Genomic DNA, 13,839 nt, shown 5'->3' with positions numbered 1-13,839 from the left:
ACTGTGGTGAAATGTTAGCTTAATAACACATCAGTGACTATTGGGTTTTCCATAACCTTTTTTTGATGTTTAAATATGACATACTTAAAGAAAATTATCCCAATCTTAAGTGTACAGCAGAAAGAATTTTCACAAAGTGAACACACCTAGTGATTAATAGCCATGTTAGGAAGCAAAATATTGCCAGAACCTGAAGGTTTCCTCATGTCTTTTGTAATCACTGCCCCCTCCCAACAAAGGGAGACACTATGCTCATTTAACCCCATAGAGTAGTTCCACCTGTTTCTGAACTCTTCAGAAATGGAATCATATAGCATATACTCTTTTGTGTCTAGCTCCTTTTGCTCAACATGATGTTTGGGGACAAAAAGGAGTTTGGTTTTATTGGAGCACTAGGGCTTTGCAGAGGCATAGAGGGAAATTACCTGGCAGCATAGACAGAGATGGGATTGCGGGCATTGAAGGTCTGTTCAAGAGATTATGCTTAATGTCTGTGATGAGCCCTTGGAGGATATGCTCAGTGCTACCTTTCAGGAAGATTAATATTGCAGCAATGATGTAGGAGAGACTGGGGGTAAGGACAGGAAGGCTGCAGGGTGGTTGGTTGTTGTGGAAAATGTACTCAGAATCTGAAAGACTGGGTCTGAGTGATACTCTCATTCCTTGCTAACTGCCTTTGGATGGTTTGTTCAACCTGACCAAGCTTCAGTGTCCTCATATGAACAATGAAGGTAGGAATCCTGCTATTATGAAAACAAAATGAGTTGATCCATGTTGGAGAACTACAGACTATATAGATATAAGAGCTCCAGGGCCTCCATGAACCCCTATTGTGGGCCATTGCTGTGACTGAGTGGCGAGAAAGAGGAGGCTAGGTATTTAATCTCCTTTATTCAGTCATGTAGAGAATGCTCATGTTTAAGCAAATATTGCAGGTATTCATATGGTTGGATAAATTACACTTTATACTCTAGGTATAGAGACTTTCAGAATGAATGAAGGAAGATTCTGGAGATAGACTGCCTGAATGTGAATCTGGGATCCTCCTCTTACTATCTATGTGAACTTAGTCCAATTATTTTTAATTTTTCTGGGCCATGCTTTAATGATAGGTACCACATAGGATTGTTCTGAATTTTAAATTAATTAATACAAAGAAAACGCTTAGAATAGTACCTGGCATGCAGTAAATACTCGATGTTATTATTGCCTTGTCTGTCTTTTCCAAGCAGCAATAAATGACCTAACTTTCTGTTGGTTAACTGCATAGAAGTGTGTGGCACAGGCTTGTTGAAATCTTGTTTGCATCATTCTATCCCTGTAGCTCCAACTTTTTTCTGGGTTACCCACATTAAGATTGAACAGAGTGAGCTCAGCCCTCATCCGTGCACTGTGTATTTGAATATAAATAGTGCCCTGCCCCAATCTCCCTTTTTCCAGTTCCTTTCACTTTTCCTAACAGAGTTGAGTTTTGAGGGGGTTTTTTTTTGGCAGTTCTCTGATGAAGGTATTCAACTAATCTCCTGTATGTGTGACCTAGTAATGTGGTTTGGTTGCTTCCCCACCCAACTCTCATCTTAAATTGTAGCTTCCATAATTCCCAGGTGGTGTGGGAGGGACCAGGTGGAGATAACTGAATCATGGGGGTGTTTTCCCCCATACTGTTTTTGCGGTAGTAAATAAATCTCATGAGATCTGATGGTTTTATAAGAAGTTCCCCCTTTTGTTTGGCTCGTATTCTCTCTTGCCTGATGCCATGTAAGGTGTGCCTTTTGCCTTCCTCAATGATTGTGAGGCCTCCCCAGCCACGTGGAACTGTGAGTCCATTAAACCTCTTTTCCTTTATGAATTACCCAGTCTCAAGTATGTCTGTATCAGCAGTATGAAAATGGAGTAATACACCTAGTCAGTGTAGAGATTAAGGATAATTTCTCTTTTGTACTCAATAACATACTCTATTAATGCAACCTTAAGTGACATTGACTGTTTTGTTCTCTACATTATACTGTTAAATCATTCTGACTTTGTAATTAAAGCTCCCCAAATTCACCCCCAACATTTGCTAGTTTCACAAAAGTTTATTCTTTCATTTATTGAATTATTGGCTGCTTAACATATTACCATATGCCAGCTTTGTAATTGACAGTAGATCTACTCCTTAAAGTTTAGAGTTTCCTGGAATGTGCAAACACACTTGTAGTAAATGTGACAGTGAAAATTGTTATAGTAGAGATGTGCAGAAACTGTATGATAATAAAAAGGAAGGATACTTAATTCTCCCAGTGGGGGACAGGGGAGAGTATGACAATGAAGGTGGCAGAGGTAGGGAGAAGATGTCAGGGAAGTGCACGTGGAAGAGAAAGTGTTTGTCATAAACTGTATGTAAGATCCTAACCACTAAGAGAGTGGAGGAAGAAAGCCTTTAAACAAAGAGAATAACTTGTAATGTAGCATGAAACAGCATGGACATTCTGGGAACTACTCCTACCTGAGAACGGCAGCAGCCTAGAGAGCAGGTGGAGGAATTGGCAGGAGAGATGCTGAGCAGGTAGGCAGGTACAAGGTCCTGGTGGGCTTTGCATGTCACACTTGAAAATTAGTATTTATTCCTGTAGGTAATGAGCCAACATGAAAGGAGTTTATATTACAGAGGAACATGGTTAGATAGATGTGCATTTAAAAAAATACGAGACTGATAGCCTTTATAGTGTGATCTGTGAATTAGAGGAAGCAAGAATAGAGGTGGGATGGCTGATGGAGAGGCGGTTCCTGTCACACAAGTGAGAAAAAACTGTGAAGTCATGACCAAAACATGCCTATGGGAATGGAAAAGAAGGACATTTTTTGAGAGATTTATTAAATAGATATATTTTGAGCACTTAGGCACTTGGAGTGATGAGACTCTTAGGGCTTGATAACCAGCTACATGTGGCAGGAAATGGGAAAAGTGGAGGCTTTGCCCCAGGTCTGAGTGACTGGGTGGATAATGATGTCATTCACATGATAGAAGATAGCTGATTTGGGAGAAGCAAAGGGCTCCCTTTGGGACTTGTTTTTGGATACCTGTGGGATATCCAAGTGGAAATGCACAGCAGACATTTGGCTTAGTATCAATAACTCAGGAGACAGGTTTTTTTTTTTTTTTGTGCTAAGTGGACCTGAGAATCATTCATATATAGAAGGTGGTTGAAAGGGCGTCAGCTGGAGGGTTGGCTAAAAATCAAGAGGAAGTGGTGCCATAGGACCTATGGCAGAAAAAGTCTATAATGCTTGGTATATAATCTATATACATTACTAATATTTTATATATACTTTATGTATATATATCAAGTATGTATATTTACTAATATTTTATTACTTTTTAAGCTTATAAAACACTTTATAATATTTAAGTAGTGTCACACTACTTCTAAACCTATGGCAGAGAGAGTCTATAATGCTTTATAGATATATAACTAATATTTTATATATACTTTATATCTAGTTTGTCTATTTACTAATATTTTACTTTTTAAGCTTATACAACATTTTTTAGTTTTTAAGAAGTGTCAAACTACTTCTAAATATTAGAAAATGTGCTTTCAAGTAAGTAGAGTCCAGAGCAGGCCTGTTGGGATGGGTCACCTCCTTTTGGAGCGATCTACTTGCTAGAGATGCAGGATGTATGTCTTTCTGCCATTTGGACCTAATTCTAGTAGGTCCTGACTCGTCACATTCTAGTTGGGGCTTGTGTTGGCTTTCTTAGTTTGAATGGGGTGAAGATTTTCTCTCTGTTTTTCCTTCTCTTTACTTTTAGTTGTTTTCAGAGAAAAGAATTCAGGTATAAATGACTTTTCTATGCAATATTTAAACAGAAGTCCCAAAGTTCCTTTAAAAGTTTGAGCTAACCAGAAAACATTATCTATAACATCATTGTTTTTATTTTTAAACTGAACTCTGTTTGAGTTTTTCATGTATTTCGATTATGCATTTCTTTAGAGCAGAAGTGAGGCATATTTATCTTAATATCCCCAGGGCTTATAACAGAACTGGGCATGTAGGAGTGCTCAATAAATGTTTATTTTTGTATTACTTGTTGATGACTACACAGTTCCATTTTTGAAAGCTTTCCAGCTTTCTTGACTCTTCTTACCTTCCAACATCTCATGTCACTGAATTACACAAATTTGTCTTCTTTATTTTATCAATTCTACTCTTTTTAACTGACTAAAGTGTTAAAGTGAAATGGGAATTTGTTTTTAGGCTGTATATATGCCACAGTATTTGAGAGTTTTGACTTAAACAGAGGCAGGCCTAAAGAAATCGAAGTTGAGGCAGAAACGCAGCAGGATGACGCTGCCTTTGTTTCTATAGTGGCTCTTGTTTCGACTTCTCTTTGTTATCTTTCTCTTTTAAATTTTCATGATGAAAAATTTCAAACACATACTGCCTTATAGAATATAGTATAACAAACCAGATGCATTCTTAACTGTTTCCTTTTTTGAGATGGAGTCTCGCTCTGTCGCCCAGGCTGGGGTGCAGTGGTATGATCTCGTCTCACTGCACCCTCGGTCTCCCGGGTTCAAGCAATTCTCCTTGCCTCGGCCTCCGAGCAGCTGGGACTACAGACACTCATCACCATGCCCGGCTAATTTTTGAATTTTTTTAGTAGAGACGGGGTTTTGCCATGTTGGCCAGGCTGATCTTGAACTCCTGACCTCAGGTGATCCACCTGCCTCGGCCTCCCAAAGTTCTGGGATTACAGGCATGAGCTACTGCACCCTGTCAGCTATTTCCTTCTTAACTATCAGGAACTTTACCATGCATAATTAAAGTCTTATTAATATACGTCTATTCTACTGCAACAACAAATTTCTCCTTGCTGGTCAGAATTCATGTCAGAATAAGTTATATGAGATTCCTTGTCTACATTCTGGGAGACGGGGTTAGCAGTAAGGAAGTCCTGGACACGAATGGATTTGCAGGTGATGAGTGCATGAGAGGCTTCCTGGATCACTGCTCCATTTTCCCTCCCTGCCTATTTCGTGAACTGCATCAGGAATGAACTTATCCTACCTCTGCAGGTGGCCTGTTACGTGCTTCCAAACAAGTAACTATGGGACTTTCACTGATTTAAGAAAGCCTATGCTGTGCTTTGATTTGTGTAATCCCTTATTTCTTATGTTAATCTTCTCAACAAAATATGAATTTTCTGGCTGCTGTGATTTTTTTTGGTGTTATTTTTGGTGGCTTTTGCTAGAGGATGAATAGGATTTAGGAGGCCACACACCCCTTTCAGCTTCAGCTCTGTTCATGTTTTCAGAGCTCTAGAATATAGTGATTCTCATGATTATGGCAGGAGGTAGTGGGGCCAACAATGATATTTGCTCATTTTCCCCATATGTACCCAAGAATTTCCTGTTTGATTGCCTGTAAGACTGTGCTTCCTTTTTCAGAGTTCTGCTATTTGGAGCTATCATAAAATAAGAAATGAAAAGAAACCTTTTAGAGTTGAGGGAAAGTTTTATAGGAAAAGGAAATAAACGTTCTGAATTCAACACCCCTATTTGTATACTCTGTATATAATGCATTTGAGCATTTTTCATCTTTGGTTTCTCTCTGTACCATTTATATTCTACTTATGAAAATAAATTGGGAGTGTCTTAGCTAATGAAAAGCTGTTTTATCTAATAATTTACAAATATGAATTTCTGGGTAGGAAGAAATCTATTTTTTTCCAGTTTATCATTTTGACTTTTTTTGTTTTCTTAAAATCAGACCTATAGTATATGTATGTTCTTAATATATAAATTGATGGTTAAATTTATGAAGGTGAATTATGTTGTTTCCCCAGCTTTTTTTTTTTTTCTGAAAATGCAGTGTCATTTTTTTTTTTTTTTTTTTTTTAATCCAGGGAATCAGCAGTCTCTTCAGTTCTTTAAAAGTGGTGCGTCTCTTACGACTGGGCCGTGTGGCTAGGAAACTGGACCATTATCTAGAATATGGAGCAGCAGTCCTCGTGCTTCTGGTGTGTGTGTTTGGACTGGTGGCCCACTGGCTGGCCTGCATATGGTATAGCATCGGAGACTACGAGGTCATTGACGAAGTCACTAACACCATCCAAATAGACAGTTGGCTGTACCAGCTGGCCTTGAGCATTGGGACTCCATACCGCTACAATACCAGTGCCGGGATATGGGAAGGAGGACCCAGCAAGGATTCACTGTACGTGTCCTCTCTCTACTTTACCATGACAAGCCTTACGACCATAGGATTTGGAAACATAGCTCCTACCACAGATGTGGAGAAGATGTTTTCAGTGGCTATGATGATGGTTGGCTGTAAGTATTTTAATGTTTTCATTAAAAATTATTATTATTGGCAGTTTTCCTGGCTACAATCTCAGATAGGATTAAAATGAACTACTTTATCTTCAGAAAGGTATTTAATCCATCTTATTTGCATTTTTTTATCTACCTTAGAAAATAGAAATGCAAAACAATATATTTTACTCTTCAGAACCTATTAATGTGTGAAAAACATATTAATGTGTGTACCCAACAGAGCTCTCTTGAAGGAACCAGGACCAGCATCCAGACAGGTGGCATTTGGTACATTCCATAGATTTTGTTGGTAATGTGTTACATTCCCAAAAAAAGATAGGATCCAATGTGGAATATATTGTTTATAAATATCCTGGTTAATACTGAATTCCTAAATTAAAGTTGAACTTAGGATACACTTTTGTGTGGGTTTTTACAATTAAGACTAGGAGAAAGGGTTTATTAACCTAGTCTTCATTACAGCCACTGTAGGTTGAATATATGCCTGTTGGAGGGAATGAAAGGATTGCTGAATGTAAGTCCATTCAGCAGTGAGAAGTGTCTAGGATTTAACATGTATACCTGAGTACCAAGTTCTTGGAAACGGAATGCCCCCTAAAGGGACAAAGACCATGTCCTTTGCACTCAGACTGCGACTGGATGGCATCAGAAGACCAGAACCTAAAGGAAATACATACCAAAGAAGTTGCTTTTGAAGATCTTGAGGGAGACTTCACCATCATTCATGCCTTCAAGTTGACTTAGATGACTTATCCACACCTAGTTCTGTTCCCTAAACTAACCTTAAGATTGTACTGAAGGTGTGATTAGCATTATTAGTGCCTCTTAAGCCTTCGGATCATGGTCATTGGTTTTTGTATATGTGTGTCTAAGCTGTCTTTTCTGAGATTCCATGCTACAGAGGCTTAGATTTTGACATTGATGGTAAAAGTTCTTGGAGTCCAGGGACGTTGGCTGGACTATGAAAGGTTAATATCTTGGGTCTAAGCAGGTAGTTTTCATCGTTTAGAATGTCTGAAAGCTATTGGAGCATCAGTGTTGGCAGTTGTTCAGCCTCTGTCCAATACACCCTTGTACAGGTATAGGAATAAGAACATGCAGACTTTATTTGCTAGAGCTTGCAGTTAGAAAGAGAGTGAGAATTCCAAGTGCTGTTTGCTCCAGAGGCTTTCAGCCAGAAAATGTCCTTATACACAGGGAGAGATGCTGATGATTAATTAAACTGATACCTACATATCCAAAGTGGTAAGGTGTATGGGCAAAAATGTACTTTTTAAATTCAGAAGACAACATTTTGTCAGATGCTGTATTTAGCGCTATACTACTTTTAATATTTATACAATACATTTTGCCTTATACTTGAGCATAGATTTAAAAAAACCTTTTTGTTTGAAGTAATTATAGATTCATTGGAAGTTGCAAAAATAGTATGGAGAGGGCCTTTGTTACCTTCACCTAGTTTCCTCCAATAATTACATCTTATATAACTATAGCTCAGTATCAAAATTGCCATCGATATAATGTATGTGTATGGTTCTATATTGTTTTATCACATGTGCAGGTTTCTTTAATTACAATTACAATCAAGATACAGAACTGTTCCTTTACCACAAAGCTCCCTCTCATAGGTAATCTACCCATTTCCCCCAACTATCCCTATTCCCTGAAAACTACTAATCTGCTCTCCATCTTTATAATTTTGTGATTTTGAGTGTGTTATATAAATTGAATTATGTAAAATGTAACCTTTTGAAATGGGCTTTCTCCACTCAGCATAATGCCCCTGAGATCCATCTAAGTTGAGTGTATCAATAATTAATTTGTTCTTTTTTATTGCTGAGTAGTAATTTATGGTTAGGATGTAGTACTGTTTAACTCACCATCTATTGAAGGACATTGTATTCGTTTCCAGTTTTTGGCTGTACAAATAAAGCTGCTATGTTAATACCTAGATGGTGGGTTGATAGGTGCAGCAAACCACGATGGCACACATTTACCCATGTAACAAACCTGCACATCCTGCACATGTACTCCAGAACTGAAAATAAAAAAAAACAAAACAAAACACAAACAAACAACACAGAACTGCTGTGAACATTTGTGTATAGGTTTTTAATATGGACATTAGTTCTTAGTTCTCTGGGATAAGTGCCCAGGAATGTAATTACTGGAACATGTGATAAGTGTATGTTCAATTTTTAAAGAAATTGCCAAACCTTTTTACAGAGTGGATGTACTAGCATAGTTATATTTTTCATAAGAGAACCGTAGGAAAATAAAATCTATGTAGAGTCAAAGGACACAAATATTTACTTTGTTTCTGAGACCTTGACGTTGGAAATCATCCTAGATTTCTCTGTTTTTCTGTTACATATATTAATAACAAGGCCTGTTGGGTTTATCTCCAAAATACATTTGATTATTTCTCTTTCCTTCCATAGATTACCACCCAAGACCAGGTCACCATCATCTCTGGCCTGAACTTTTGAAATAACCTCCTATATCTTCCTACTTTTCTTATGCTTGCCCTACAGTCTCTACCCCAAAGCCTGAGCAGCCCCTTTAAAAGCAAATCACATCACACCTTTCCTCTGCTCAGATCCCTCCAGTGTGTATGAAATAAAGTCCAGATTCCCTAGCTCATCTTTGAACGCCTTCCTGATATGACCCTGTCTACCTCACACTTCACTTTCAACCATTCTGCATTTGCTTATCCTCCTAAATCCATGCTCACCATCTCATTTTCCCTGTAGGCCTATCTCAGAGTCTTTGTACTTGCTTTCCCACTGCTTATAACACTCCTTTCCTGACCTATGCCCCGAATTCATGTGGCTCTCCATGGAATCACCTCTATAGAAATTCCTTCCGGGCCGGGCGCAGTGGCTCAAGCCTGTAATCCCAGCACTTTGGGAGGCCGAGACGGGCGGATCACGAGGTCAGGAGATCGAGACCATCCTGGCCTACACGGTGAAACCCCGTCTCTATTAAAAAATACAAAAAACTAGCCGGGCGAGATGGCAGGTGCCTTTAGTCCCAGCTACTCGGGAGGCTGAGGCAGGAGAATGGCGTAAACCCGGGAGGCGGAGCTTGCAGTGAGCCGAGATCGCGCCACTGCACTTCAGCCTGGGCGACAGAGCGAGACTCCGTCTCAAAAAAAAAAAAAAAAAAAAAAAAAAAAAAAAAAAAAGAAAGAAATTCCTTCCAGTGCTACTCTACTATTAAAAAACACCCTGATGCCAACCTGTAGTCTCTACTCTTTAACCTTTCCCTTCATTGTCCCTACCAAGATCTGAAACCACGTGTACTCGGTGTTTCTTTTCCTTCAGAATGTAAGCTTCATGAGAGCTAGGCCTTTGTCTGTTTCTTATATCCCCAATATCTAAACAATTCTTAAGAGTTTTGTGCTCAATCTTAATTTTTCATATGAATGAATGAAATTGAAGATGTCCCTGATTGTCATGATGAAGATCTTCTGTCCTTGAATCCATCCCAGTTAGGTCTCTGATGAAGTACATGCCAGCAAAATGTAGGGTGTTAGAGCTTTGACCCCCATTCCTTGTGAAAGGCCTGGTAAGCTCACCTGCATTGTCTTCCTTTGGGGGTGTAGTCATTCCTTTAGCTGAGTTGTTAACCGTGTGTCTCATAGGCCTATCAGTATAAGTTCTAAGAAGCAAGTCACCAGAAGCTCCAACCAACTGTTCTCTCACTGCTTCTTACCATCTACCTTCTGAATCTACCTATGGTGGAAACTTTCATGTATATTCAGTTGGGTTTCTGAAGCTTTATTTGGTTCAGAGTTGGTTCTATTCCTTCTCTTCTTCATGAATGGCCAATTATACTTGCTAGATCTAAATTTCTGTATCTCCTCATCTCTTCCTTTTCTGAAGTTCCTGTTTTGATTTAAAGATAAAAACCTAGTTTTAAAGTTGGTTGTTTTCTTCTCTGAGTTTCTATTATATTCTTTGAATACCTGAGTAGCAGTTTTCTGTTTGTATACCAATTTCTGACATCTTCTTGCCTTTTGGCTTAGGTTTTACTTTTATGCTTCTGATTAAGTCCAGTTTCTATAGCCAGAGTATTCCAGGGAGATACCTTTAAATTTCCCTTTTAGTCCTTGGGTCCTTGGTAATTTCGTGGGATATTTCCTTTGAAACACCCTAAGAAGATTATAAAAAGCTGTCTAGATTCATGAAGTGTTATAGTACCTTTGCACAATTCCAAAATTCATTAGACCCACATGCATAAAATGTCAACCAAATTTGGATATTGTAGCTCTTTGTAAATATAGTATCATTTTTTCCTATAAGAACATCAAGGAAAACAAACAAATGAAAACAAACCACTTTTGTTCTTGGAAACCAATATGTGCTGGTCAGGGATTTAGCGGGGTGTGTGTATGTGTGTGTGTGTGTGTGTGTGTGTGTGTGTGTGGTGGGGGAGGAGGGATAGGGAAGAGGGAGGTAGAAAACGGAAAGTCCATTTTTTTCACTTGTGCCAGGATCCTAGTCAATCTGTGTGGCAGTCTGAGAAGCACCACTTGTAACCTTATTAACTCAAAAACAGAAAAATGTTTTATCGAAAGATTGATGGCGACACCAACTGCCTATATTCTGTTGAGAAAAATAATCACTACTTGCAAATGATAGACTCTTTTTCTAGAGAAAGTCATCCAAAATTTATATGCCTTTCAACAAAATTTAGAAGTATGAGTGTGGCAACAATCCCAATTCCTAGGTCCTTATGAGCCCTCTTTTCAATGGCCTTTCCTTTCCTAGGATTTGCTACCCTAATGCTAAGTTGGATGTGGACTCTGTCTAGGAATACAGTCTCAAAAGTTTTCCTTGTTGATATATCAGAACGATCTTCAAAAAATAGTATTGGCCTTCCCCTAATCCCACTCAACTGAGATTCCTTCCAGATCTCTCCTATGTCAGCAGGATCCCAGGATACTTTTCTTACCTGCTACCTAGGAATTTCTTAGACTTAAATCCTTTGTTCCTACATTTGCCCAACATGGGAAATCTTCCTGTTCAGATTTTCTGAATTGGAAGGGTTGCCTGATGCTTCTCTATATACATCTACCGACATGCATTCTTTACCTTAAATTTGTTTTCTCTCGATTTTTTCATGCTCTATCTGCCTTGAGTGACCTTCACTGCTCTGGTAGCAGCCATTACTCCCCAGGGTAGTCACGTCCTCCCCATTCCTCTGTATCTGTCCATTCATGAATGAATCCAGCTACTCTGCTGGCATTCACAAAATTCACTACCAAAGGGCTTTTGTGAGAGAATATTTTTGCAGTTTAGTTCTGCAGCACTTGTGGAAAATAGTATGTATGTACGTACGTGTGTGTGTGTGTATGTGTATTTAGATCAAGATGTAAGTAATCTCCTTGCTAATTTGCTTGGTAAATACTTAATGATGCCTTCATGAAATGTTTTCTAATCCATTTTATTTACATAATCTTATTATTGAGCCCCTAATAATATTAGATTTTCTAAGGATTAGGCACACTGACTAATTTTGCTGCTATTCAGAAGGCACCATAGTACACGGATGATTTGTTTTGATGACTATAAAACAAAGGAATGTGATGATGGAATTTTTCTAATAGGATTATACTCTTGTCTTAATATGTTTTTATAAATTCTCTTCCAAAGATTTATCAAGAAAGCAGTTACTTAGTTCCTTCTTTATTACTAAATTATCACATAAACTGTATTTTAGTTTAATCCAGCCATTATAAGGAACTCTACATTTGCATATTTCATTATAATTTTATAAAAGAAAGAAGCATATAAAATAAAAATATGTTTTGAATAACTCTTTGCCTTAAATAAGTTCAACCATAAATTTTTTCTCTCTCCATATATACGTCTTAGTACACTATTAAATACATTATTAAATGTATATTCAGCATATGTCAAAGGGCTATGAGATTGGAATTTGGGTATTCATTTGCACTAAAAGCATTTTTCTACTTTTTCTATTGTCTGCTTTGGTAAATTGGGACAGGCTGGCCCATGCAGTATGTGTCAATGAGGATTTGTCCTGCTGTGATGCAATGCAAACTGAGTCTTAAAAAGCAAAACAAACCGAACTAAAAATTATAACGATAAAAATTGCTGGGGTTTAATTGGTAGACAGGAAGCTCTGTCACAACGATGTTAATCTGCAATTTTCATATAAGATGTAATTGGTAATCACGTCAACAGTCTAAAAACTTTCTGTAATTGACTAGTATAATCTGTAATGCAGCAGGCAAATGGTTTAGCACATTTAAAAGTATAGCAAGACCATCTGCCAGTGGGATGCATATGACAAGAAATCCAAATCTTCATGTAGGCAGTTAAGTGCAACTGGGAAGCAATTAGTTGCACACTGGTCAATCAGCACCATGCAGAGGAGACCGATGCCGCACATCGTATTCTCATGTTGATGAGCTTCTTCAGCATCCTCTGTGGAATTCAGATAAAAGTCAAGCTGAAATTATGGGCATTGCCCTGACCTCTCCCCACAGGAAAAGGAAATAAATAGAAGATGGTAAGATCCAGAGATTGGTAGAATATACAGTAAGTTGGGAGCAAAGGCCTGTGTGACCCTGGGGAGTCCTTACATCTCTCTGAGTTTTATTTATTTTTTTCAATTGTGAAATGCCAAAGTTGAAGTCAATGATTTTTAAGGTCCCTTTCAGGGCTAACATTCTATACTTCTAAGATTCTATTGGTGCAGTTATGCCCCTGTCCATGGCATGGAGCTGGTTATTGGAGATGAGATTAAGATAGAAACAAAGTAGAGTCACAAAGATGTTAGGGCTTTTTACATATAGTGTGTACATTGCTTTATGGAGAGTAAGATGTATTTTATATAGAAAATGTTCTGTAAAGATTAAGAGGAAAAGTTGTCAAGGAATAAATATTAAGGAGAAAAGAAAATACGCTTTTGGAAAGAGAAGTGTTTTTCCATATAGAAATTAGGCAGCTAGGAAGACTGAAAGGCATGTGTCTCAAGGCAAAGGATCGGGGCCCAGGAAGAGACTGCACACCATGCTTAGTGGGACTTGGACTTGGAGAGGTACTCGACCTAGATGGATATCCAGACAGCCTTAAAAGTGGGTTGTTGCCCTTTCCTAATATTAGAAAAAAATTATTCTACAAATCTTAATATGCGACTTCAGGTATTTCAGGTAAAATATTAAGTTACATGTTAAAGTTTTTATTGGCCTTGTTATTGCGGTGTAGGTAGAAATGCAGTGTGTACATGCTGATTTTTCATTTCTGGCTTTAGGTTTAGCCAGATGGGGAGAGCTTTAAGCCTAATGTTTATTTTGGAAACTGGGTCAATTCTTTGTGTCTACTTTACCATAGCTTGTAAAGAAGACTTTGTCTTTTTTCTTTTCTTTTCTTTAATGAGCTGAGGTTCCCATGAGAAAAAACATTTTGTGGAGCCCCAAGTTCAGGGTTATAGGCACCTTTTTTCATGGTTTAGCAGTCTCAGATGTGTAGTTGGATAAAGA

The 13,839-nt window shown here is 38.1% G+C and overlaps 1 protein-coding gene across 2 annotated transcripts in view; it reads left to right on the top strand.

Moving 5' to 3' along the window:
- The window catches only part of KCNH5 (potassium channel, voltage gated eag related subfamily H, member 5), a 364,433-nt gene that overhangs the window by 90,244 nt on the left and 260,350 nt on the right, over window positions 1-13,839 (top strand). For both annotated transcript variants that reach the window (XM_011961960.1, XM_011961959.1), the window contains exon 7: window positions 5,894-6,320. In XM_011961960.1, the coding sequence (XP_011817350.1) occupies window positions 5,894-6,320 (427 nt within the window). The remainder of the gene's footprint in view (window positions 1-5,893; window positions 6,321-13,839) is intronic.

Source organism: Colobus angolensis, unplaced genomic scaffold (assembly GCF_000951035.1).
Source record: "Colobus angolensis palliatus isolate OR3802 unplaced genomic scaffold, Cang.pa_1.0 Scaffold57, whole genome shotgun sequence".
Lineage (NCBI taxonomy): Eukaryota > Metazoa > Chordata > Mammalia > Primates > Cercopithecidae > Colobus > Colobus angolensis.
This window is presented reverse-complemented; position numbering and strand designations above follow the sequence as displayed.